This window comes from Calliphora vicina, chromosome 5 (genome assembly GCF_958450345.1).
Source record: "Calliphora vicina chromosome 5, idCalVici1.1, whole genome shotgun sequence".
Classification (NCBI taxonomy): domain Eukaryota; kingdom Metazoa; phylum Arthropoda; class Insecta; order Diptera; family Calliphoridae; genus Calliphora; species Calliphora vicina.
The window spans coordinates 112,363,616-112,390,265 of record NC_088784.1 but is presented as its reverse complement, the minus strand read 5'-3'; the positions used below and the strand labels follow the sequence as shown (position 1 = coordinate 112,390,265).

Sequence of the window (26,650 nt, the reverse complement as noted above, 5' to 3'; positions counted from 1 at the left end):
TTTAAAGTATTTTTTAAATACCTTTGATGTTTACCATAAATTTTTTTAGCAACTTGTTTATAAAATAAATCACATCAACAAAAAAATAGTTTTTGCCCTGCAACATTTTCAAACTTACGAAATTAAAACAAAAATTTGTCCAAAAAAAAATATATTTTTTAAAAACAAATATGTATAACGTTTACAAGTGATCTTGGACAACTGCAGTTAATCCAGAGCTATAAATTTAATTCATATTAAAAATGAAAAGTTTAAATGAGATGCTATTTGTTTAATTAAAATTACAAATATATTATTACATAATTTAAAAACATCCATAAATCATTTTACAATTTATTTTTAATTAATATACTTACATTATAGTTATTATTTACTAGTAAATATGTAAATATACATTAATCAATTGTAAGTTTAACTTTTTCAAATATACAACAATGATTACCCTGATCGTAGTAACTGTTTAAAATTTGAACCTCTGGAATTCCATGTAACAAAACGTCCAATTCGTTCTCTTCAAAGACATGATAGTATCTGAGGAATGTTGGCTTTTCTCCATTTTGTTCATTTTGTGGCGCTTTAACTTTCCAAGGAACGAGAACATCTTGTTGTTGGAAAGTTGTGCGATTTGAGTGAACTGGTAGTGTTACCGGTGCTTCCTTAGCTTTTTCATCCATCTGCCGTTGGGTCTGTTGCCTTAGTTCATCCTCGGTTGTTTTATTTTTATTTATGGATTTATTTTGTCGTAAATACGACGATTTTTTATTGTCAGCAATTTGGTTTTTAGCCCAAACGTAAATTAGACCGCGGCCGGAAGGACGCAATATACGTACAAGTTCTTTAATAGCACTTAAGCGCCGATCTGCAGTAGCTAAATGGTGAATTACAGCTATACTTATGCATCCGTCAACGGAATTAGAACGCACAGGAACATGAAGGCAATCACAACGGAATATATTATATTGCAGCGATTTGCAAAGTTTAAGAAGACCATTACTGCGATCACATCCAATTTTTAACAAATCTGGAGTGGAATTAAGGTATTTACCATTACCACAACCAACATCCAGCAGAATGGATGATTGGTGGAAGCTTTTCAAAAACTCCGTAACTCGAGGCCATTGAGAATGACGTGTTTCACTAAAGTGCTCGGCTATGGTGTCATATACGTTATGAACATTCAGTTCCTCCAAAAGGGCGGCTTTATCGCTCCCAATGTGATCGGTTGTAGCTAAAGACTTCTTCATTAGTTGTGAATCACACAGTGTTGGGTATTTACACGAACATTGTCCATTTCGGAGTTTTCTAAATGTAAGTGATGTCCTTTTTGACCTCTTCTTAGTCGAAAGATTTCCATTTGTAGTCAGAACAACATCCATTATTCTGGGTGTTATGCCATGAGTCCAATCATACCTTGATTCTCCTGACATAATCAGCAATGATCTACGAGGCAGGAAGACAGAACAACGTTCTAAACCTTTTCGAAACTCCATAACTACATCGCCTTCCAGAGACAAAGATAGAATAGGATCTAGAAAGGCACTATGGGTATCAACATGTGGTGGTATTCCTTGACCAGCTTCATATGAATTTACCGTTAATTGATTCGGTTCTTTCCATTCAAACGATAGCCCATCCTTCTCACACATATTTTCTAATCTTTTCCACATAAAATTACATTCCGATGGTATATTTCTATCTAGTGGTTGTTGTGGATTAACATTATTTATGTCATAAAGAAATTCATAACCAAAATGTTTTACCCTTCGATGCTTTAAAGCCGCATCAATTGAAACATTGTCAATTTCTAAAGCATTTAACAGTTCACACTCCTCCATTTCTGTTACAAATTCATTTATCACTATTAGTCCACTGGGTAATTGTTTTACCCATGATGAATTTTCCTCCTCCGGCAGTTCTTTAAAATAACTTAAGTACACAACCGACTGGTTTTGTCCAATGGTAGCTAAACCATGCATATTATTTACTATGGAAACTGCATCACTAACATCGGCACATTCTAAAAAGCAGTAAGATTTACTTGGCAGCATAAGCAGCCTTTTGATATGGCCATATTTTTCCGCTGTTTCCAATACAAGTTCTTCGGTGAGACCTGTTGATAAACCTGCATTCAATAGTGCTACGTACTTCGTAGGCTCTTCTTTGGAAGCAACAATGTCACAATCTTTTTGTATAATGGCTTCACAACGTTTTTGTTTCTTGTCCAATTTGCGAATTTTATAATTTTGCGTCATTTTTCTAAAATTTCGGATTGTTTATATCTTCTTCTTTTTCCTTTGATAATGTGCTCTTCGGTGCTGCTCAATTGACATCCATATGATTGTGAAGATGCCACTCATAACATGATTTGACAAATAAAAAGCTACCAGATGTAGATTTGACAAATCCCAAAGTAGCAGAACATTTTTTTTATACATTTTTTAAACTTTTAAATACTATTTACCTTCGTAATTCAGCCACAAAGTATACAGAGGCGTCAAATTCGACAGTTCAAAAACACTAAAATCAGCGACATAAATCAAGATCATCGAAACAGCTTGCATTTGAATAATTTTTTTGGTGTTTATAGCTCTCATACTTATAAGCACAAAAATGTTAAAATTTTTGTCTGCTCTCTATTAGTTTAATAGTTATATGCATTTAAAGTCAATATATATAATAGTAAATTTCTCATCTATTTGGAATATAATCTGATCATAATGGCTATCATTGAATAGTGCTTCAAAATACCTTTAATATGATATATAATATGGAACTGTTTATTAATATTTTGAACCAAAAATTACTTTTTGAATTTTTATGACAGTACTTCAGAACATTTTGATATACAGAAAAAGTGATTTTAGCGAAGCCGGTGATCGATACACCCCAGAGTTTAAAGTCCCTTCGCACGGCCGAAGGCCGGCAATACGGAAAATATGAATATTAACAAAAAAAAAATTATAAAAATATAAACTGTTGCGGGGATCTTGATTTGTTCCTAAATACTATTTATTATATTTATATTAATACAATTTATTTAATTATTTGCTTTAATGGTTTTTAACTTATTAAAATCTAAAACAGAAAATTTCGTGTTTATAAATTTAAGATAATTTTTTTATTTAAGGTGGCGGCAAGAAATTACGTTTTGTCGCCATTCAAATTACTTTTTACGTGTTTTCGATAAAACTGAAATTGCACTACTCTTTTGTGGTTATTCCGAATTGGTAAGTAATAACAGGTTATTTTTTTATTGTTAGTTATGACGCAATATGAATAAACATTAAAGGACCACATAGATGAGTACTTCCATTATTTCAGACAATAAAGTAATTTTTAAATTTTACTGGTGCATAGATTAAAATAAATTATCTTTTAAATGCTTACCTTATTTTATATACATTCTTGCAAATGACATGCGTAAGAGTTTATCCTGTGAATTAGTACGAAGTATTGTTATATCATTTGTTTATTACTGCCCTACGCGTCGTCTCCAACTGCGATTAACTATAATTATTTCTGTCGACAACCATTTTGAAGTTTATCATGTCATACAATTTATGTCATTGGGAAATGTTTATTGGGAAGTCCAACAGATTCATCTGGCAATCTTTTCATTTGTTTACATTTTCCTTACAGCTGCTAAAAAAAAATTACAATGAGGCAAGTTTTTGTTTAGAAGTTTAAAATTGTTTTTTATAATTTGTAAATTTCTTTTTATAGTGATCCTCAAATGGAAGTTAATGAAATAGTCAATAGTATTTTACTAAAACAGCATGACACTTCTGCCAATTTAGATGACATTTTAAATAACTTAAGGATATTAAGGAATTTATGTGCACGTGGATGTAACATACAGTCCCAAATTGCATCAAATGAAGATTTCCAACAATTTCTTCAGAATCTATTATTTGCAAAAGCACCAAGTAACATCGATGAAAGTATTCCACAGTTACAAAAAATTGGTTGGCAATTAATGGCCAATATCATTGTAAATAACGAAGAAACACAAGCAATGGTGTGGCGAAATCATGGCAACAACATTTTGCAACAGTGTATGGACACTGAAAAAACATTGGACAGAAATGTAGATGTTATGTTAATGATAGTATACAATGTTATGAAGCCGACATCAGGAGAATCATTAGTTCAATTGCCACTTGTGTTGAAAACTATATTATTTGTTTGGCATTCAATATTGGAACAAAAATGTTCTCTTCAATTCGATTTTTTACATTTTATTTTTGAAGAATTTTTGGTTAAAGATGGTCGCAACACAATTAAATGTTATGCACAATTAACTACAACTGAAAGATTGACATTCCTTGATTACTTGTTAAATTACCTTCGCCAAGACAGTCCAAATGGAACAGTACACACTTTCATACTACAGCACATTTCTAAAGAGTTTAAAATCAAGTCCGATTGTATACTTCGCGTAGCATCACTACAGGAAGTTGATAAAATGAAACCTCAAGAAGCCTACGCTCTTCTACAGTGTATAGCATCAGCTTCAGGATCCGAATATTACTCGCAACTGTATGCTACCGACCACTCACTGTTCTTAAATGTTTCAAGTCTTTTACGCTGTTTAGTTTCAGCTAGCAAAGAAAGTTCAAATACTATTTTCTCACCTATGAACAAACTGGAGGAGGTGGCACCCACATCAACTGTTCCAGCAGATTACCAATCGGAAATATCATTCGAATTAAAAACATTACTTGTCCGCTGCATAGCCAATTTGCTCTACAACAATGATACAAACAAGGGATATTGTTTGGATACACAATTAATGCCAGCTCTATTCGAATGCACCAACATGGATGCACGAAATCCTTGTAAGTTATTAAAATACATATGTATACATAAAATACATACATACATATATTTATAACTAATTTTTTGTATGTTTAGTAATGAAGGAATGGAGCATACTGGCAATACGAAATGCTTGCATTGGATGTCCGGAAATTCAGCAAGTTATAGCTAATTTGACAAAACAGGGTCCTGCCCACAATGAAATACTCACCGAATTGAATTTAGATATGGGTTCGTTGCGAATTAATCCTGGTAAACAGTAAATTTAAATTGTATTATGGAAAACAATTAAATGATGAAAACTGAAGCCGCCGAATTTTTGTCTAACTGTCGTTTGCTCAAAAACAGGCTAACTCAAATAAATGAAAAACAAATTAAACAGCTAGAGTTGCCAAGCAATAATTTTATGAAAATAATATTTTGATCGGAAAAAAATCGAATAATCGATGACGTTATCTCAAAAATTCAAATAACTAAAAAAAAGTCGCTGAAAGTAGTCCTTCGATTTTAAAAAAAATATATTTAATTGCAACTAAGGCGAATTTATATAAACTAGGATCGCCTGCTGGCCGAAATTCGACCACTTTTATGGAAAGAATTCTTAAATATTTTTTTTTATTGTGCACATCTAGAGAAAAAACCTTTTAAACCATATATGTTTCATCTATATTGGTGGACAATAAAGTGCCCTGGTGACGATCAAATAAACACATCAATCACATAGTTGTGTGCGTGCAGTCGTTCTTTTTCGGCTACACGTACGCGTTGTCGGCAATGATTGATGAAAATCAAAAAGTTTTGATTTTTTAGTTGACGACTGATTATTTGATCGTCTCCTGTCGTGATTGACAATCAAATATCATTTGTGTTACGTCTCAGATTAACAAAAAAAAATTCAATTTCTCCGAGATTTTTGGTAATAATGAAAAAGTGCGGTGATTGACATATTTATTTGTACGTCTCCTTTAAAGCTTTAAGCATACGACACTCACACATATGCACTGATTGAAGGGTTTATTTGATCGTCTCCAGGGCACTTAACATACTTAAGAGTGTAGCACAAAAAAACTTGTGGCCTATTATAAGATTCGCCTTGATTGCAAAAGTATACTAAAACTAAACACATATGCACTTGCATTTTTTCTTGTGTATACAAAAATAAATAAAATATTTTTTTTTTAAATGGCCATGGTACTTCTTTAAAACTCCGTTAATAAATAAGTATTATTATATCTGAGATATAGGATGCAGTTTGTTTCAATTTCATATATGTATACACTATATCCGATTTTTTTGTAGCTTACGTCTTTTTTTCCCATTACACATTTTATAATATTAATAAAATTATGTTGGTTACGACTAAATTTTTTTATTAAAAAAGAGGAAATTTAAGTGTAATACATCCTAAGTTTTAATTAAGTTAATACATAATAAAGGCCTGCACAAGACAACATTTTGTAGAAAAACGTCTTACTTCAAAATTTGATGCTTTGTTTTGTTGTGTCGACGCGCACATCATGTTGTTCAATGTCATCGCGCCGCGAAAACCGTGTTGTACCATGTCATGCCTATAACTATTGATGATGCTGGTGTTATGTGTGGTAGCTTGAGTTGAATTGATGTTAACAAGTGTCGCATTGTTAGGCAGAATAAAATTGCATAGCAGAATGAAATTTTACACAACTGCTGAACAGTGAAAATCTGAGAACTATTATTATTTAGCATTATATTTTTTTTTTTTAAATATTTAGAACAAATAATAGGTATAAGGAAAAAAGTAATTCATAACCCAGCAAAAAATAAAGGAAGTGCATCTTTACATATGACATTTTAATCACATCTAAAGTTGCAAATGAATCTTTTCTACCTCTGAAGATGTGATTTTAAATATGGGTATTTGACACTGAATTATAAATATTTCGTTGATGTAATTGTTTCCTACATTTTTTGAATTTTATAAAATTTATTAAAACCTGTAAAAATTGTTATACAAACAATTTTTACATTTTTTAATCATTAAAATTAATCAACCATTGTTTCATAAATTTTATAACTAAATTAAAATCAGTTCATAAATGCTCAATTACATCTCTTTTTTTCTATTATTTATATTTCCATCCAAGATGCCAAAAAATATAGGTATCCACTACCTACATTAAAATAACACCTTAAAATCGAAATTTAATCGCATCGAAAGCATCGAATTTATTAAGTAAAAAGTTGTAAAAAATGAACAACATCCCTCCAATGACAAGCTAATGTAAAATTCATAGCTTTTTCACCAAAATTGGAAGTACATCAAGCATGCTATTTGTTGTGAAAATTCTGCATCTTCTTCCTCACTTTTTTTGCTGGGAATTGGAATGAATTTTTTAATAAATATTATTAATCGCACACGACTTTTTTTCCAAACTTTTTTCATTCAGAATAAGAACATGTTCATTAGAGTTCGTTTGTGACCATGTCACTTCATTTGTTCCAAAAACCCACATAAGAGGGCGCAAATCTCATTAAAAAAATTAAAGAAAAGGATTTTAGTTTTTCTAAACATGCACGACGAAAAGGCATTTTAAGCTTATCAAAACGGTACCAATATTTTCTTTCTATCATAACCCGTTAAAAAGTTGTCAGAAAAATTATGATACCCGCAATCAAATTTTTGAAATTAACTCTAATGTTCATAAAGATTATAAAATTGTACATGAAGGAAATTTTAGCTTTTTTTACACAAATTTGTTGCTATTTTATAATAAATTACATTACCCAATGATTTATGTAGTTCAAATATTTTTGTATAATATCCCAATATTGGCCAATATTTCTTGATGTATCGAAAAGTCTGAAACGTAAATAATATAATTAAAATGCAAAAATGCAGTAAATTTCGCCCATATTTTCTCATAAGAAAATTAAATATTTTCCAAGAAAAATTTCAAACATTTTTTAATAACATAAAAATATACTAATATGAAAATTTAAATAATTTTGTTCAAGCCTCCTAGATTTTATTTGAAAACAAAAAATAGGAAAAAAAATTCTGTTAAGTTACGCAATAAATGCATTAATAAATAGCCTCCTACACTTATTCTTCAAATCGTTGGGCAGTTGAATTTGTTCCATTGGAACATATTTATATTTTTGTAGCAATTATGCCGCGAAAGATTCAGAGACACTTCATTAAATTTAAACACGTTTGTACAACGAGTATAATAAACACATTTGTCTTTAATATCATTAAATTTGTTATAAACTTCACCGTTAACGATTTATACTTTAATTTCATTTGCTTTAATTAAACACCGTCTAATAGGCCAATTGGCTTTGTTCATGGAGTTTTATTTTATTTAGCAATGTAATTATTAAATGCCCCCTTAATAATATTCGAGCGATTGTACCTAAGTCAGAATATTTAAAATATGTATGTATGTGAAAAACATTACATTTTTAATTCCATTCCCTTTGCGTGTTGCTGTTAAGAAGGTATAAAGAACATAACATGACAAAAGCATCATGTGGCAATTGTCTTCATGTTAAACAATGCAGCTTGTGCAGGTCTTTAATACATAAGCAAACAAGCAAATTTAAGTAACATTTAATGTTTAATGGCAAAATAATTAAAAATTAAATAACATCTATTGTTTAGGCATCGTATTTTTATCACAAAGTAACTTCAAATCTTCAAACGGGCAAAATTCAAAATTTTCTTTTAAATTTCATATATTTTAAAAGAAAATTTAGACGTAACCGACACCTTGCTATTACAAAATTCATAAATAGAAAATAAATGTGTACTTACGTCTATTTTCTTTTTCTCGTAAAATTTAAACTACTATTACATATATCGTTACGAATGATGCTAATAGACCTAAATTATCCATTTCCATAAAAAATGAAAATCTAATAATCTCTCATAATTATAAGGACAAAAACGTTAAAATGTTTGCCCGGTCTGTCTTAGTTTAAGAATTATAGGAATTTAAAGTCAATATATACTAAATTTCTCATATATTTTTAAAAAATTCTGATCATTATGGGTATCATTGAATAGTACTTCAAAATACCTTTTATATGATATATAATATGGTACTATTTATTAACATTGTGAACCAAAAGTTCCCTTTTGAATTTATATGACAGTACTTCTGAAAATTTTGAAAAGTGAAATTTTGAAGCCGCGTTCGATACACCCAAGGGTTTAAAATCCCTTCGCCCGGCAATAAAGAAAATATTAACAGAAAAAAAATTATAAAAATATAGATCGTTTAGAATTTCATAAGGACACTGAATATATACATATGGGGGATTTCATGTCAAGTGAACCAACTTTTGAAATCGATGTCTTCCGATCGGGATGAAATTTGCACCAAGGTTAGCTCTATTGGATAGTAACTCAGACACAATTTTTCAACAACATCGGTCGAGAACTCTCTGAGTTATAGGGGGTAAAATTTTGACAATTTGGTCAAACAGGGGTTTTTTCTTATCCATGTAACTTATTACCTATTGTTCTTAGCAAAATGTGTTCCAAATAGTATAGATAGCTATTTCTTCGATCTTTCGAAAAAAAATATTTAAAAAAAAAAATAAAAAATTTTTAATATTTTTTTTTCCGAAATCAAAAACTTTTTTGACTTTTTTTAAAATAAGCTATTTTTTTTTATTTTTTTTTTTTTCTTAAAATAAAGTTTAGATATTTTCCTTGAACACCTACTTGGTCGCTTAGTGGGATGCGAGTGGGATATCTATCAAAATAAATATTTTGTAACTCAAAACATAAAATTTTTGACTTTTTTTGCAAAATCAAAAACTTTGTTGACTTTTTTTTTCAAAATGGACCCTTTTTTAATCTTTTTTTTTAGGTCAAACAAAAGCTTAGATATTATCCTTGAAGACCCTTTTGGTCGCTTAGTGGGATGCGAGTGGGATATCTATCAAAATAAATATTTTTTAACTCAAGACTTAAAATTTTTGACTTTTTTTTTTGCAAATACGATTTTTTTTCCAAATGGGCCCTTTTTTTAAAATTTTTTTTGTAGTCAAAAGAAAGCTTAGGTCCATTCCTTTAAGATATTTTTAGTCCCTTAGTGGGATGCGAGTGGGATATCTATCAAAATAAATATTTTGTAACGCAAGACATACAATTTTTTAATTTTTTTTTGCAAAATCAAAATTTTTTTCCAATATGGGCCCTTTTTTAAATTTTTTTTTTTGCTCAAAAGAAAGCCTAGGTCCATTCCTTTAAGATATTTTTAGTCCCTTAGTGGGATGCGAGTGGGATATCTATCAAAATAAATGTTTTAACACAAAAATTGTATGTCTTGAGTTACAAAACATTTATTTTGATATATATCCCACTCGCATCCCACTAAGCGATCAAAACCATCTTAAAGGAATAGGCCTAAGCTTTCTTTATAGCAAAAAAAAAAATTACAAAAAGGGCCCATTTTAAAAAAAAGTCAAAAAAGTTTTTGATTTTGCCAAAAAATCAAAAATTGTATATCTTGAGTTACAAAATATTTATTTTGATAGATATCCCACTCGTATCCCACTAAGGGACCTAAAATATCTTAAAGGAATGGACCTAAGCTTTCTTTTGACTAAAAAAAAATTTTTAAAAAAGGGCCCATTTTGAAAAAAAATTCGAATTTGCAAAAAAAAAAGTCAATAATTGAATGTCTTGAGTTACAACATTTTTATTTTAATAGATATCCTACTCACATCTTCCTAAGTGACAAAATAGGTCTTAAAGGAAAAGACCTAAGCTTTCTTTTGAGCAAAAAAAATTTTTAAAAAAAAGTCCCATATTGGAAAAAAATTTCGATTTTGCAAAAAAAAATTAAAAAATTGTATGTCTTGCGTTACAAAATATTTATTTTGATAGATATCCCACTCGCATCCCACTAAGGGACTAAAAATATCTTAAAGGAATGGACCTAGGCTTTCTTTTGAGCAAAAAAAAAAAAATTAAAAAAGGGCCCATATTGGAAAAAAATTTTGATTTTGCAAAAAAAAATTAAAAAATTGTATGTCTTGCGTTACAAAATATTTATTTTGATAGATATCCTACTCGCATCCCACTAAGGGACTAAAAATATCTTAAAGGAATGGACCTAAGCTTTCTTTTGACTACAAAAAAAATTTTAAAAAAAGGGCCCATTTGGAAAAAAAAATCGTATTTGCAAAAAAAAAAGTCAAAAATTGTAAGTCTTGAGTTAAAAAATATTTATTTTGATAGATATCCCACTCGCATCCCACTAAGCGACCAAAAGGGTCTTCAAGGATAATATCTAAGCTTTTGTTTGACCTAAAAAAAAAGATTAAAAAAGGGTCCATTTTGAAAAAAAAAAGTCAACAAAGTTTTTGATTTTGCAAAAAAAGTCAAAAATTTTATGTTTTGAGTTACAAAATATTTATTTTGATAGATATCCCACTCGCATCCCACTAAGCGACCAAGTAGGTGTTCAAGGAAAATATCTAAACTTTATTTTAAGAAAAAAAAAAAATAAAAAAAAATAGCGTATTTTAAAAAAAAGTCAAAAAAGTTTTTGATTTCGGAAAAAAAATATTAAAAATTTTTTATTTTTTTTTTTAAATATTTTTTTTCGAAAGATCGAAGAAATAGCTATCTATACTATTTGGAACACATTTTGCTAAGAACAATAGGTAATAAGTTACATGGATAAGAAAAAACCCCTGTTTGACCAAATTGTCAAAATTTTACCCCCTATAACTCAGAGAGTTCTCGACCGATGTTGTTGAAAAATTGTGTCTGAGTTACTATCCAATAGAGCTAACCTTGGTGCAAATTTCATCCCGATCGGAAGACATCGATTTCAAAAGTTGGTTCACTTGACATGAAATGCCCCATATATATACTTTTCTGCATTGTAAAAGGGGACTATGAGAACTGTCAGTTTATCGTCACGATAAAAAATAACCAGAGATTGAGAAAATGGGGGTTAGTAAAGAATAAAGTTTATTATTTATATTCAATAAACGCATAGAACGGAAGGAGAGAGTAAAATATTACTCTCTTTTCGCACATACGTGTGTTACAAAAACAAAATACATGCAATACATTCTCATGAATTAGGTTTCTGACAACAGACTTAGGTTTTTGGCTCTCAGTTACCTATCTAGTTGTTGTCTATGGTTAGTAATATAGATAGGTCAAAAATCGAGGTTATTCTATTCTTTTGCTTAGATCTAATCCATTTGTGAGCCGATTTTCTCGATTTTAAATAAGAACTGACTACCTATTTCAAATAGCAAAACTATCGGAAAGTTGACAGACGGACAGACATGGCTATATCGACTCCGCTATCTATAACAATCCAGAATACAAACACTTTATGGAATCGCAAATGAAAAATTTAGAAATTACAAATGAATGACAAACTTAGACCCGTTTCGCATTAGACAATTTACATAGATGCACAAGTATAAAACAACTTGCCGAGTACAAGCAAGTCTGTACACAAATTTGAAAAATTTTGTTCTCCTTAACACGACCTTACTACTGATATCAACAATTACATTAATTAATTTTAAACATGTAATCGAATTATACGAACAAGATGAAATCCCTTAAGCGAATTATTCATTATATTTAACAATGAAATAATTCCGACGATATGTTTTCTCATATCGCAATAAAATTATGAAATGTTTCTTTTGTTTTTAAGATATTATCATTTAATTCCACGAATTTTATTGTGAAAACTTTGCGAATATATTTACGAAATAAAATGTATTTTTGTATATCATTTACGTTTGATCTAGTAATTTTTACCTAGATATACATATACATATAAAATATAAAGATCTTTGATTTTTTAATTATGTACAGCTTGTAGCATTATGTACATACGTATAATGATAACTCATTATTTTAATTTATAAGCATTTTTTAGCATACAACCTTAAGTGTCCCACTTTTTAAAATTTAGTGGGCGTTAAACTCAAACACATAAAATACAACATACGCACCGAAATTGAAAAACTCTAAGATTTAGATATACATAACATGACTTATTTGTCATAAATTAAAATTATAGTATGTAATTATTTGCGTTAAAATATGTATTAAAAACATTTAGAAAACTCATCATAGATATTTATTATACAAACCTCCTTTCTAAATCACATTTCAATTTTATGTTTTAATTATAAATTTAAAAAAAAAAAATAAAAAAATCAAACAGATACGTTAATATACATATGCCTCATGTCTGGTTGCAAGACAGAAATGATATGAGCAAAAAATACTTGAACAACAACAGCCACTAGCTGTTCAATTTATGCGGCCACTTGTATTAACCTTAACAAGTGGTTCTAGTTTTGGTTTTTTTTTTTCAGTTGTACATGCCGCACTCAAATTTTGAACATTGAATGGCACGTAATGGTTCTTTCTCAATTAATTACAATAATTTTCTTAGTGATTTTTCTATAAAATTGTATTTATTGCATTTCGAAGAGAAAAGGTAAATTTGAAAAAAGGAATTAACAATCACTTAACAAGATCAAAACGAAACAACTTGTTAAGCGTACATACAAATTTGCAAAACACTATTTGTTTTGTTTAATCAAAAAAGGAATAAGAAAAATGTTTTGTGAAAAAGTATTTATAGCGAAATAAACAATTTGGCAATTAAATATTGTGATTTTATATTAGAAAATCACATTAGCATTCCATTAACGCCCACTACAAGTCAGAAAACCCCAACATGAGTGAATATTTTCAAAATATTGGACAGTGATGTGAAGAACAAAACAAAAAAATAATTCAGACATATGTCCACTTTATGACAAATGTGCACAAAAAAGTTTTTTAATTGTAGTCGTAGTAAAAAAAAACAAAAATATATATGTATATGTACATATCGAGGTACTATATTCAAAATCCCCTATCTTAGAAAATACCAGTTTTCAGGAGAGCAACAAAACTGTTTATTTATTTCGCTTATTAAGGAATATTGAAATCTTTCTTCTACTGTGTATTTTTAAATTCTAGATATAACAAATATTTAACAAATCGATAGTTATTTTATATTAATATACTTATAGAGAATTACATAAGCTAATGTTAAATTTAAACAATGTTTTAAAGTAAAATTTCCATATAAAATTTGATTTTGAAACGTTGTTTAAGTTTAGTTAAACTTTCCTGAATTTAGATTATCGTAAACAAATTTGTATTCCGGGGATATTACGCCTTTTAAATCTGTATTGAAAATGTATTGAAACCAAAATATAAGGTCTTCGGTTCAATATGACTTGTACATACATATGTACCTAACCTATATGATTTAATTCGAACAGCTGCATTACCGCAAACTATCAAAATGTACATTTTACATTATGCTACCACTTGGACGATAATTTTAATATGTATCTCGCAAACGATTTAGTCATTTTCATGATCAGCATGTCCAAATTAGTAGGAAAACGTATTTTGTAAGTGGAAAATATACAAAATATTTGAATTAAAAAGTAGGTCTTCGATAAGATATGGTTTTGCTTTCAGAAACATATTTTTTTTTTTACAAAAATGTCAATGAATTTGCAAAAAAATAATTTTCGTGAAAATCTAAGATAGTGGTTATTGAATATAGTCCCTCGATATATGAATGTGTAATTTTAGCTTTTTTCATATTCACACAATACTATTTTATGGTTTTATTATAGAAAATAGAATTGTATTTTTTAGGTTTCTTTACTTTTGCTTATTACACCTGCTGCTGGTATTGGATATTGCTTGCTGTATGGCACAGAAAGGTGTTGAGACATCCACATTGCGTGGGGCCTCGAAAACAAAGAAATAATATTATTGTTTGTTAAACGAACAAATCAAAGATCGTCGAAAAAAACATACAAACATTGGAGCATTTATAGCAGCAGCATTGTTTATGTAGCTAAAAGTAAAATCTATGCATGCTTTTTATTCTCATTCCCTCATTGAACTATGACGTTGTGCTCGCACAAACTATAAACATACCGATCGCCCGGCCGACCATCCGATAAGAACAAAAGAGATGTTCCTTAATTTCAGAGTAAGAAACCATTGTTGTTTTCATAAACATAACACATTTGGTATAGTATCTATGTATATTTGAATATTCATATGCATAAGTACAAGTATGGTTACACCTAAAGAAAATATACACCAAAATAAAAATATTAATATGTATCCGAAAGGGGCAGCAAGCAATATTGCTGAGATATTAGTCGATATTAGTTTCCAATCCATAACCATACTATTGTTAATTTTAATAGACATCTATCTGTACCGAATGTTTTCATTTACTAGCCTAACAATAAAATAAGTATGATCTAAGATCATAAAGTTTAGATTAAACTAGAACTATTCCGAAATGTGGTAATTGTTGCTGTGGAACGGACTAACTAGCGTATAAATATGAATTGCCCAAATTTTATTTATTTGTGTATTTATTTGTTTAAAATTAAACAAATAATTCAACATATTGTGTCTGCAAAAATTGTTCCTCGTCAAAGAAAATGTTCTGTGTACGACGAGTGTGTATCTGTCTGTGAATTTCGGTGGATATTACTTTGGCAAAATGAAATGTTTTCTCTTCTAAATATTGCGCCTAAATACTGCTGCTGGGGGTTTCTAGCCTATTAGCTAGTCTGACAGTAGCCTGTCATTCAGTACGATTTTGTTAGGCGACGTCTTCAAATAGTTAGAGCGTTATGTGAGTTTGTCAACAAACAACCAAAAACAAAGAAAATTAAATATGTACGAAACAAAAAAAGATTCGATCGCATTTCGAGATGTTAAAATTAAAATAAAATAAAGTTTTTACAATTAACAGAGCATCAAAATTAATCAAGCGCACGCACGGCAAAAACAAAACTAAAAAATCAAGAAGTGTGCTATTCCAAATTTATAACCGAAATATTCAAATTTGTGTTTATGTTTAATTAATTGCATAATAAAAATAGTTCTGTGAACTTTTTATGCTACTAAATACGAAAAGAAAAAAAAAACATAAATATAAAATTCATACTAAACATCATGATCTAAAGAAATAAATCATTTTCGAAATAAAAACTAAAGAACGTACGTATATGTACATACATATGTACATAAATACATATGTGCAATAATAAATGTTTTGTTTTTCTGCAAATATGTACCTACATACGGACGTTTGGATGAGGAAATATTAAACAAAAAGTTCTTTTTAAACATCAACTTAAATGTGTCAAGTTTATTTTTATGTACAATATTTCATCTACATCGTACATGCTTAAAACTATAAGTATTTGAAAATCTTTTAAATATTCAAAAGGCAAACATTCTTAAGTACTTTCATCTACAAAATTGTACATATTACATACCTACATACATATATACATATAGTAATTTCCAATAATTCCTAGAAATGAACCAAAACCACTCAATTAGTTTCAAATATGACATTTACTTAAAAAATAGAAAAGTGTTAAAGTATTTAGAATCTGAAAACTAAAAAAAAAAATCGTGGGATGTCATGAAAAAGAAACAATTCATTTTTAAAACAAAGCAAGGAATGATTGAGTATATCGTCACATAAAATTCAAAATAACGTAACATCACTTTTCATAACTTTATAGGAGAAGCAATAAACGATATAAAATGAAAACTACTTGAGATATTAAAACAAAATTTCCAAATCTGTATTACAGTGACTCTAGAAATATATTTTATGAAAAAAAACTAATTTTTTCAAAGCACTCTTTAAGTTATGTGGCTTACGTTTTTTGAATTGTTATTTTCTGAAACAAAAAAACCTATCATCAATATAAATTTTTATGAAAAAATAAAAACTTAAATAAAAATATTTTTTTTATTTTAAATAAAAGCAGTTTATAAATACATTTTTAATAGTATTATGTTTTTTTTTAATTTTAATTACTAACAACTACTTTTTTAAACTAAAAAAGGTTCTTAATTAAATTTTCATTAAGGCTGCTAAAAATATTCAATTGCAACAAATTTTTTAAAAAAAAATTAGGATACTACCTAAAATAAGGTAAAAACGATTTATTAATTATTTACTCAAAGCGTATACGTTATTTTGTTTAAGAAAATCATATACTTGATGATACTTTAGTTTGAATTTTGGTTATAACTTGGTTATTTTTGATAGTAAAAGTTTAAAATTTTGCACACATATGTAATATGATGTAATGAATCGTAATCAATAATAAAATCTCAATTCAATCAATTTCGAATTTTTTGAGGATACGCTGTTTTGCATTTTAGGTGACGATATGTATGTATGTAGATATACATATGTATGTAGGTATGACAGATTTAACCAAATGAAAATAAAGAAAATAGCAAAAATTCGAAAGGTATTTTTATAAATTCGAACAAACTGTGTAAATGAATAAATGGTTTGCAAGTGCACTCAATATGTTAAACAATTGTTTATGTAGGTAACCAGATCGTAATGCAAACATTTTTCAAATTGCATTTCTTATGTTTTTTTTTCTTATGTTTTTTTTTCTTCTACGGCACAATTTCCGTTCGAAACACGTATCGAATTCAAATAAAAAAAAATATTTTTGGTATTTTTATTACTACATACATATATTAATATGTACATCAATTAAAAAATCTGTTAATTGCAAATACATACATACTTAAATAATGATATACATTTGTAGTACATATCATTACATTACTTTTATTTTCGTTTAAACAACAATATTTGGATTGGATAGTTTGAGTTTTTAGTATTAATACAAACATTTTAAATTTAAACAATGTTTTAAAGCAAATTTTTATTTTTGATTTTAAAACGTTGTTTAAATTTAAAAATTGTTTATGAATACGGCCTTTAAAGTTCGTTTTACAGAAAATGCAGCGTGAGGTATCTACTTCGACCATTGGTCGAGATGAAGCTCGTAAGCCTTTAATGAAGGCGTATATGTTTCAAAGACGTATCTTGTTTTCATGTAGTTGTTTAATGGTTGTATCTTTAATATTGTGGATAATAGCAATTTCAACAGATCACTGGATTATCATAACCGGTGGTAAACAGGGTAAGTTAATATTATTTTATACTTAAATTTAATTCTTACTAAACTAAACCTCTTGCCTTTAGAAAAGGTAATATGCATAGGAAATGTTACCTATTTTCGGTCACGCATTAGATGAGCGATCTGTAGAGTGTTTAAAAATCATCCAAAATTTAAATAAGTATATAAATTGTTGACAATTTATAATAAATATACAATATATGTACATATAAGTATATACTGTACATACCAATATGGTTGTACGTACTCTGCCTATATGGATGTAGTATGAACAACAATGTATACATATATTTTTTGGATGGCAATATGCATAATGAAATTTTATTTGCAAAATTTCCCTGGGGTTTAGGAAAAATACAAAAAAAAGAAGAAACAATATATATTAGAGTGACAATCAGTTGTATGGAAAAAAGTTCTTGATAAAATTTTGAAGAAATTTTCCGATTTTTGTAAAACTTTCAGACCATATTTAAAATTACAAGGACTATATTATTATGAAAAGGTTTTACTTAAAATTTGTAACAGTATGGAAATTGGGCTCATTCGCCAAAATATGGACAAAAAAATAGTTTTTCTTGAAAATCGCAGGTACGGAAAAACTGTAACAGGTATTGACATAATTTTTTCATATTTTTATTCCCTATCATGATCTCAATAAATCCCAATGTGATGATCGAAAAATTCTGAAATTTGTTTAACAAAATTTTTAAAATTTGGAAAATGGAAATTCGAAACAGCCGTTAAAAAAAATATTTTTGTTGGTTATACCTGCGAATAGGTTAACGGTATCCTACGTATAACTCATACACAAGTAAATACGGATATATTTTAAATAAAAATTAGCTTTTATTTTAATTTTTCTCGAAATATTTTAATTTTTTTCCTAAATTTCTTGTTCAAGTGGCTTGAGGCACGACACGTTAATGGTCTGGCGAATTTGTAATAACTTTACCATTTTTTGCATTTTTCCCGAATTTTAGCGTTAATACAGTTTTTGGGTCATTTTGACCCAAAGGAGATACAGGGTCAATTTCCAAAAAGTTGTTTTTAATGAATATTAATTAATATAAATAAATCTACATATTTCTAGAAAACAATGCAGAAAGTTAACGAGATTTACCTATTTATTCCATATATATAGTAAAATTTAGCATATATCTGAACTTTGACCTCGATGCGCGTCCAGAAATCGTTGTCCGATTTGGCCCAAATTTTCAGCACTTAACTTTTAGGCCTAGTGTCACAATATTCCACCCGGCACTCTTTGAAATCTCTTGAAAATCTCTTGAATCTTGAAAAAATCAGCTGTCACTCTAATATATATTCATGTTAACGGTTAAAAATTGGTTGATTTACAAAATATAATATAATACATATGTATAACGACAAATTTCAGGCAAATTAAGGTTTATACAGTAATTTAGAATGTATGTACAATAGGGTACATACGATTCGAGACAAATCGGATAATATTAACACATGTAGAGAGGCTCCGACGTTTGGAAATGCGTGATACATATATGGGACATTTCATGTCAAGTGAAACAACTTTTCAAATCGATGTCTTCCGATCGGGATGAAGGTTAGTTCTATTGGATAGTAACTCAGACACAATTTTTCAACAAGATCGGTCGAGAACTCTCTGAGTTAGAGGTCAAAATTTGACATTTTGGCGAAGCACGTGTTTTTTCTTATCCATGTAACTTATTACCTATTTTTCTTAGCAAAATGTGTCCGAAAGTTGTAAGCAAACCTCACAATTGTATGAACAATTCGTCGCAACCTATTTAAGATAAAACCTGAAGGTCCAGATACCACCTCAAGACAATACAAAATCTGAGGCATTAAAAGAACAATCTCACCCTGATGCGTAAAGGTAAATACATATTAGTTGAGTAAATTCTTCGAAGTGTACCCCAGATCCTACCAGAAATCAAGTCAACATGACTCCCAAACAAAAGGCCACTATCAATAACAACACCCAGACACTTATGCCGGCAAACAAACTCAATAGCACTATCACCAAGATAAAAGTTTAAATTAGTAGAAAAATCTTCTCTAGAGGCAAACACAATCGCCTTAGTCTTAGAGGAGTTTATAAGCCTATTAGCAAAAGTCCATGTATTAGGATGATAGGAACACGTTAACTGGTGGCGCAATGAAGTTGCAGATTCGAGGTGCATTTAAAAGGGGAAAAAATATTTTTTTTTTTGGGTTTTTGTAAAAATTTTGCTATTAAATAATTTGCAATTTAATTTAAAATAATAGAAATGTATGCGTAATTGTCGTTCTAATGAGATATAAAAGACAAAAATTGGTTAACAAATTTTAAAGACATTAAAAATTCCGCAGGCCACTAGATATGTAGGAACAAAATTAATATATTTTTTTTGAAAAATATTAAATTAAAAGCTAATTTTTACTTAAAATGTATACATATTTACTTGTATTTGAGTTTTTGTCTTCGTAGGACACCGATAACTACACTACGACACTATTTTTTCAGAACCTGCGATTTAAATTTTGCGATTTTCAGGAAAAACTAATTATTTGGCCATATTTTGGCGAATGAGCCCAATGTCCTTACAGTTATGAATTTAAAATAAACCTATATTATAGTAGAGATAATTTTAAACATACTCTGAAAGTTTTACTAAAATCGGAAAATGTTAACCCTTAAATCGTGAAGGTCAAAAACTTATATATACCCTTGCCACTCATGGCGAAGGGTATAATAAAATACACAAAGCAATGAAACCAACACACATCCAAACATACGTATTGTTGCTTTTTTGTCAAAAACAAAATACGCAAAGCTTTTTTATCAAAGCTTGCAATAAATGTCTTTTTTTGATGAAATTTTCAGAGGTTGTCATATCTCCGTTATTTATGGACGGATTTTGTTGATTTTAAATAGCAAACTTCTCGAAAGCATGTCTGACAGAATTATTGAATATTTGGATCCCGAAGATATCTGGGGTCTTCAGAAAATTTATTTCAACTAACAGACGGACAGACAGACGGACATGGCTTAATCGACTCCGCTATCTATAAGGATTCAGAATATATATACTTTATAGGGTCGGAAAATTATATTGTGGAAATTACAAACGGAATGACAAACTTATATATACCCTTCTCACGATGGTGAAGGTTATAAAAACGAAATACAGTTAAATAGAGATATGTTTTATTTTTACTTCCAGTGATGGTATTTTGTTGTATGTAAAATTTTTTGTCCACGAGATAGTGCATTACAAGGCGAATTCATACAAGGTGGTATCAGTTCTACAAAAACAACAATTGGTCTTAAGAAATGTCAAAAAACCTAAATGAAAAATTAAACAAGTGATTAAACTTAATATAGTGTAGATAATTGAATAGTGAAGTCTTTACTTATTTATGTAAACAATAACGGCTATATGCATAAAAAAACCTTATTGTAGATTTAAAACACAATTTTGTTAACGAACACTTTAGCTTTAAAAACCATTTATAAAAGTATTGTATTCATAAAAGTTTGATAAAGGTACAATAACTAATGTACTGATTTTTGTCTAAGCTGGCAATGCTTCTCATTTATTTCCCCTTTTTTGTTGTTAGTGTTGCTTTCAATTAGGATAAAATATTCGTTAATTTTATTTTTTTCATTAATTGTTTTTAGTAATAATACATATTTGAAGATAACAACTAATTTTTAGATAAAAAAATGTATATCTGATTCTAGTAAATTTATATTAAGCTAAAATGTAATAATGTACAAACTTTTTATATAGTTTATTTCAATTATTATTTAAAGTATTCGAATGACGAATATTGTGAGATAAAATAAACATCACTGTTTTATAATTTGTTTTATTAATTTATTTTTATTGACATTTTGTTAAATTTTAACAAAATTTAATGAATTTCTATGTGGAAACACATAGTTTTAATTCCGGAGTGGGTATATTAGATTCTGTTGACCTTCATCCACAATGTTTACACATTTTATTACTATATGGCGTTGCAGGTTAAAAGTAAATACAAAAATGCCAATCAAACTCACTTGAGAACCTCATATAGTTTACTGCCGGAGGAATATCAAACAAATTCATATACTATTAAAATGGAACTTAATCGCCAGCGGAGTGAAAATTGTGTTTAGCAATTGCAATAGTATCATCTATTATTCCAAATTTATCTTTAAAATCCTCTTTTTTAAGATAAAAAGCAAAAAGAATTCCTTAAAGTAGGTTTAAAGTAGGGTCGAACCTACTATAAAATTTTTACATTTAACAATTGTTTATCAAAGGTATTTTAAGCTATTAATCGTTTATGAATACAACTTTATGAAAATTTTCCTGTAATTGGTTTATAAACCTTTTGTAAATGTTTATGCATATGGCTGTAAATATTTTGTTAAAAAAGCTTAGAATATGTAGATATTTAAATATAAAAACAAGCTTTGACAGTGGTTAGAACCAAAAACCAAAAAAAAATTATCAGCTGTTTGACTGACTCCACCTTGTATAAATTCGCCTTGGTGCAATTAGTTCATTGAGTTTCTATAAATGGGGGTTTTATAAATATAATTTTTAAAACTGTATTAAGTTTCGTTTAAATTTATTTGGTGGTGCTGTATATCGTCCCCTCAATAAAACAATAGTGTATAAGCATATACACCATTATTTTTTTATTGCATAATAAGAATCTACATAACTAATTCTACCTATATGTGGTTAAAATTTGATGAAATTCTACTTCCACAAAGTGGGTCAAAAGATCAATTGAAATATTACTTTTGTTCTAGATGTCTACTAACACAAAAACTTTAAACTCAATTATTTCGAAATGGCAAAAAAATTATACACTATTGCTTTATTAAGGGGACGATATTATCCATACTAATAAAATACTATAAATATTAATGACGATGAAAATTTTACAACTGACGGTCTTTTTTTAAAGGAATTTTTATACCAGAAACGAGGCGATTCTTCGTATCCTCTCATTCAGGACTTTGGAGATTTTGTCGAAATACAATAACTCCAACCGCTTTGCCGAATGCCAATGTTGTGCGCAACATTACTTCGATAGCATTTCAGAATCCCAGTGTTATAAGTGAAGCGAAAAATAATTGTTCCCACTTGGGTTTCATTAAAGATTTTAGAAATGAAATTGTCGATACTCCATTGGTTAATTTTTCGGAAGCGGCAAAGAGGCGTATGTTTGCACATTGGGTGCTAAAAGATGAAATGGAATTTCAGACATTTAAGAAAGCATTTCAGGAGTTAGAGCTGTCTACGCCGGAAGCTAAAAATGATATTGATCCAATAGATGCCGAGCCAATAGCAATTGATCCTTTAAATGTGCGCCATATAGAGGGAAATAAAATATTTGGAAAAGCTTTGCAAAAAGTCGTGATCAATGGAACCACCTATAACTTTGTAATTCCGGAAATGGCCCAGGCCGCCATATTCGAGGGATGGAGTGATAAACGTTACGTGCCACGTTTACTTTGGCCATATGCCAGAGACTTGGGAGTGCCCGCATTTGTGTTAAACGATAATAGAGTAATTTTGCAACTGATGCCTCCGTATCCTCCTAAAAAGGGGAAAATAGCCAGTGGCTATGAATATACATACCTAAGTAAGATATACATAAATATGTACTTGAATTTTTAAGATTTAATGTTAACTCGCCTTTTTCTTAACATCTATATTTAGGTCGTTGCAAATATATTGACATGTTCCCTAACGCCAATGAATTGCGCATGGATCCTGGATTCGATTGGACTTTAATGGGTGAATTATTAAATTTATATTTTACAAAGGCATTGAAAATAAAAATCTTTCGTTTTAGATTATATACGCTCTCAAGCTTCCTTCGCATGTATTACGGTATTTGTAATGTGTTTGGGATCGGTGTTTTCGTTTTATACGTTTAAAAATCCACGTTACATGTTCAAACGCTTAGCGGGTGGTATCGATTTAGTTGCAGCATCTACTGTCCTCGTAGTTTTGCAAGTTTTATTTGCGTCGGTTGATTACACAAAAGAACATTTGTTTTATGCCTATCCAGATGGAGCCGAATTAACGTAAGTTGTTTTCAGCATAACGTTCCACTAAAAATGGTGACTCTAAACATATAAGTATGTTCATACATATGTATTTATTTCAGGTATGGTGTTGGCGTTTATTTGGCTTGGTTTACATTTGCCGTCAATCTCTGCTGTGGTCTTTTGTTTATGTGGTACTCGGGTAAAAAGAAGGGCTCCAAAGCACCCACCGATGAAATTGCCATGGCTGATGAACCCACTATTATGGGCCGATGAATATATACATAAATATTATGAAAGAATAATTTTGTCCCAAACAAAAAGCACAGTTCCTCCATGGCTGTTTCAGCATTTTATGGTTTCTCTTATAAGTTTTTGTTGTAATTTTTCGATGTTGGGTTGAACAAGGACATAGGCTTACTGCTTATACTGCCTTTCTTTTGTAATACATACTATATTAATTTTTTAAGACAAATTGCGTTTTTATACAAATATTTAAATATAAATTCAAACATATGTATGTACATATATATGTGGATATGTACGTACATACGAGTATTGCAATATTCTTCAAGACTTGTTAATAATAACTATTATGTTAAACTAGCTGACCCGGTGCGAAGCGCCCCAATTAGAAGAAATAGTACTATTAAGTCTCCCTTTGTGCATCTAACCCTAGGTCTCCACGTAGCAATTTTTATTGCTAAGCTCAAGCAATAACGTCGGCAGAGCAACAGCAGAGTGATTGCTGATTGCTTTAGGTGGAGAAAACGTTCGTCACAAATACAAAATTTTCAAAGCGAGAAGTTCTATGAAAAACTGTGGTTTATTTTACGTTAAATGATTTTTTCACTAATTTCTTTGTTTTTTTGTTTGTTTTGGTTCTTAAATAAATTAAATATGGATGAATTAATCGCATCGAATCATAGAAAGAAGAAATTTTACATTAATGACAATTGAACTGACAGCTTATTGCTTAGCAATAATTGCTCAGACAATCAGCAGAGCAATCATTGCGCAATGGATTGCTACATATGGCAATTTGCGGTCTACACTCGCAAATTTCATTGACGCAATCAAATTTGACAATTGCAGCAATAAATATTGCTACGTGGAGACCTAGGGTAATTGTAAATGTCTAATTTCATATTTCTGGGTCCATTACTACAAAATATTCAGAAAGTACCAAAGTAAATTAATAAAGTAGCGACAGTACTACAACAAATACAACATTTACAAAAACCACAAGCAATTTTGTTTTTGGTTTAAGGTCTGAGCTGTCAAAGTTGCCTGTTGTTGTTTTTGCTTTTGGGCTTGTTGTATTTTTCGCCACAACAACCACAAGTGAATTGACAGATCAGACCAAAGTAAAAAAAATAGTCAGCTGTTCTACTGAGTCTACTTTATTAATTTACTTTGGAAAGTACCATTGATTATCACTTTTGAATTCGCGTTCACTAATCCACAACATTTCCAATGTTATCAACTAATTTTGTTTCTATAACACTAAATCAAGGCGTATTTAACAAGGTGACAGCAGTGGCGAAATGAAATAAATACAGGCGAATTCACTTATTTTTTATATATGGAGTTTGATATAATGGCGTTCCGGAGAATATTTTTTATATATGTAGTTTGACAGCTGTGCTCCCGATGGCACCTTATTAAATGCACCTTGGGTGACTGCGATGAAACAGCTGATTATTATTTTTATTCAGTTTGAACTGTCAATTCACTTGTGGTTGTTGTGCCGAAAAATACAACAAACCCAAAAACAAAAACAACTAAAGCAAAATACTGTCACCTACCAAGGTGCATTTAATAAGGTGCCATCGGCAGCACAGCTGATTATAGAAATAGCACGCACAAATGTCAAACTACATATATAAAAAAATATTCGCCCGTACGCCCGTATTTCAAACTCTATATATAATAAATAATAGGGGGGTCAGACGGCATGTATTGCTTGTGTATTGGGACATGTATTCGATACATATGGAATTCCATGTGTATGTCAAAATTCACGTTATACATACGATTCATAATTTCCACGTTCAAACGTACATATGTCATTGCATGTGACATAACCTCTATTAGTTTATATGTTTGTTGTTTTTAACAATATATTTATTTAAAACATTTTTAAATAACAATAAATATATTTAATGCAATGAAACTTATTTTGTTATGATTTTTCTTTACTCTTTCTTGTTCTGTTTTTTTTATTTTGCACTCACACAGTGTTGTTTTTCAAAATACAACACTGTTATACACACGAAAATAGAACATGCTCTAATTGCCAAAAATGTCACGAGTAATACACATGTATTTTACATACACAAAGTTTCATATGGATCACACGGTATGTATATGTTTACATATGGAAAAATGTCCCAATACATGGCACAAAACACAAGCAATACATGCCGTCTGACCTCCCTTTAAATACGCCTTGGTCACCTACGATTAAAAAAAAATAAGAACATCGCAAAATTTAGCATAACTGATTCATATTTCAATTAATTTTTTTTTCTTATGTGTTTTGAAAAGTATGCTGATCAACTTAGAGCGTAAAAAAACAGCCAAAAAAAATTTTTTCAATTTTTTTTGGTGAAAAAATTCGGTTTAAAAAATTTTTATTTACTTATCCCTCATTTTCTCAATCTCTGGTTATTTTTTATCGTGACGATAAACTGACAGTTCTCATACAAAAAAATGTTAATAGGAGGTTTATCGTTA

General features: G+C 29.4%; 3 protein-coding genes across 5 annotated transcripts; 2 read left to right on the top strand and 1 right to left on the bottom strand.

Moving 5' to 3' along the window:
• Positions 1-266: 266 nt before the first annotated feature.
• Positions 267-2,302, bottom strand: LOC135962071 (alkylated DNA repair protein alkB homolog 8). The gene has a single exon (XM_065513808.1). The coding sequence runs from the start codon at positions 2,250-2,252 to the stop codon at positions 396-398; it is 1,857 nt and encodes a 618-aa protein (XP_065369880.1). The 5' UTR covers positions 2,253-2,302; the 3' UTR covers positions 267-395.
• A 1,403-nt stretch (positions 2,303-3,705) lies between these two features.
• Positions 3,706-6,205, top strand: LOC135960343 (ataxin-10). The gene is made up of 2 exons (XM_065511613.1): positions 3,706-4,838; positions 4,915-6,205. Exons 1-2 carry the CDS (start codon positions 3,734-3,736, stop codon positions 5,079-5,081), a joined length of 1,272 nt encoding a protein of 423 aa, XP_065367685.1. The 5' UTR covers positions 3,706-3,733; the 3' UTR covers positions 5,082-6,205.
• A 9,200-nt stretch (positions 6,206-15,405) lies between these two features.
• Positions 15,406-24,479, top strand: LOC135962240 (uncharacterized). 3 transcript variants are annotated; one of them, XM_065514058.1, is made up of 6 exons: positions 15,406-15,533; positions 17,688-17,874; positions 22,822-23,502; positions 23,580-23,657; positions 23,716-23,950; positions 24,034-24,479. In XM_065514058.1, exons 2-6 carry the CDS (start codon positions 17,691-17,693, stop codon positions 24,185-24,187), a joined length of 1,332 nt encoding a protein of 443 aa, XP_065370130.1. In that variant the 5' UTR covers positions 15,406-15,533; positions 17,688-17,690; the 3' UTR covers positions 24,188-24,479. The 3 variants fall into 3 exon arrangements, with proteins under 3 accessions (XP_065370130.1, XP_065370129.1, XP_065370131.1); XM_065514057.1 differs by having other exon boundaries at positions 15,446-15,533; positions 17,676-17,874; XM_065514059.1 differs by having other exon boundaries at positions 15,523-15,577.
• Positions 24,480-26,650: the final 2,171 nt, after the last annotated feature.

Excerpts from the sequence above, each read along its gene's own strand:
- LOC135962071 (XM_065513808.1), bottom strand. The coding sequence starts at position 2,252 with ATGACGCAAAATTATAAAATTCGCAAATTGGACAAGAAACAAAAACGT.
- LOC135960343 (XM_065511613.1), top strand. The coding sequence starts at position 3,734 with ATGGAAGTTAATGAAATAGTCAATAGTATTTTACTAAAACAGCATGAC. Across the intron at positions 4,839-4,914 it reads CATGGATGCACGAAATCCTT|TAATGAAGGAATGGAGCATA; the intron begins GTAAGTTATTAA and ends TTGTATGTTTAG.
- LOC135962240 (XM_065514058.1), top strand. The coding sequence starts at position 17,691 with ATGCAGCGTGAGGTATCTACTTCGACCATTGGTCGAGATGAAGCTCGT. Across the intron at positions 23,503-23,579 it reads CTATGAATATACATACCTAA|GTCGTTGCAAATATATTGAC; the intron begins GTAAGATATACA and ends ATCTATATTTAG. Across the intron at positions 23,951-24,033 it reads CCAGATGGAGCCGAATTAAC|GTATGGTGTTGGCGTTTATT; the intron begins GTAAGTTGTTTT and ends TATTTATTTCAG.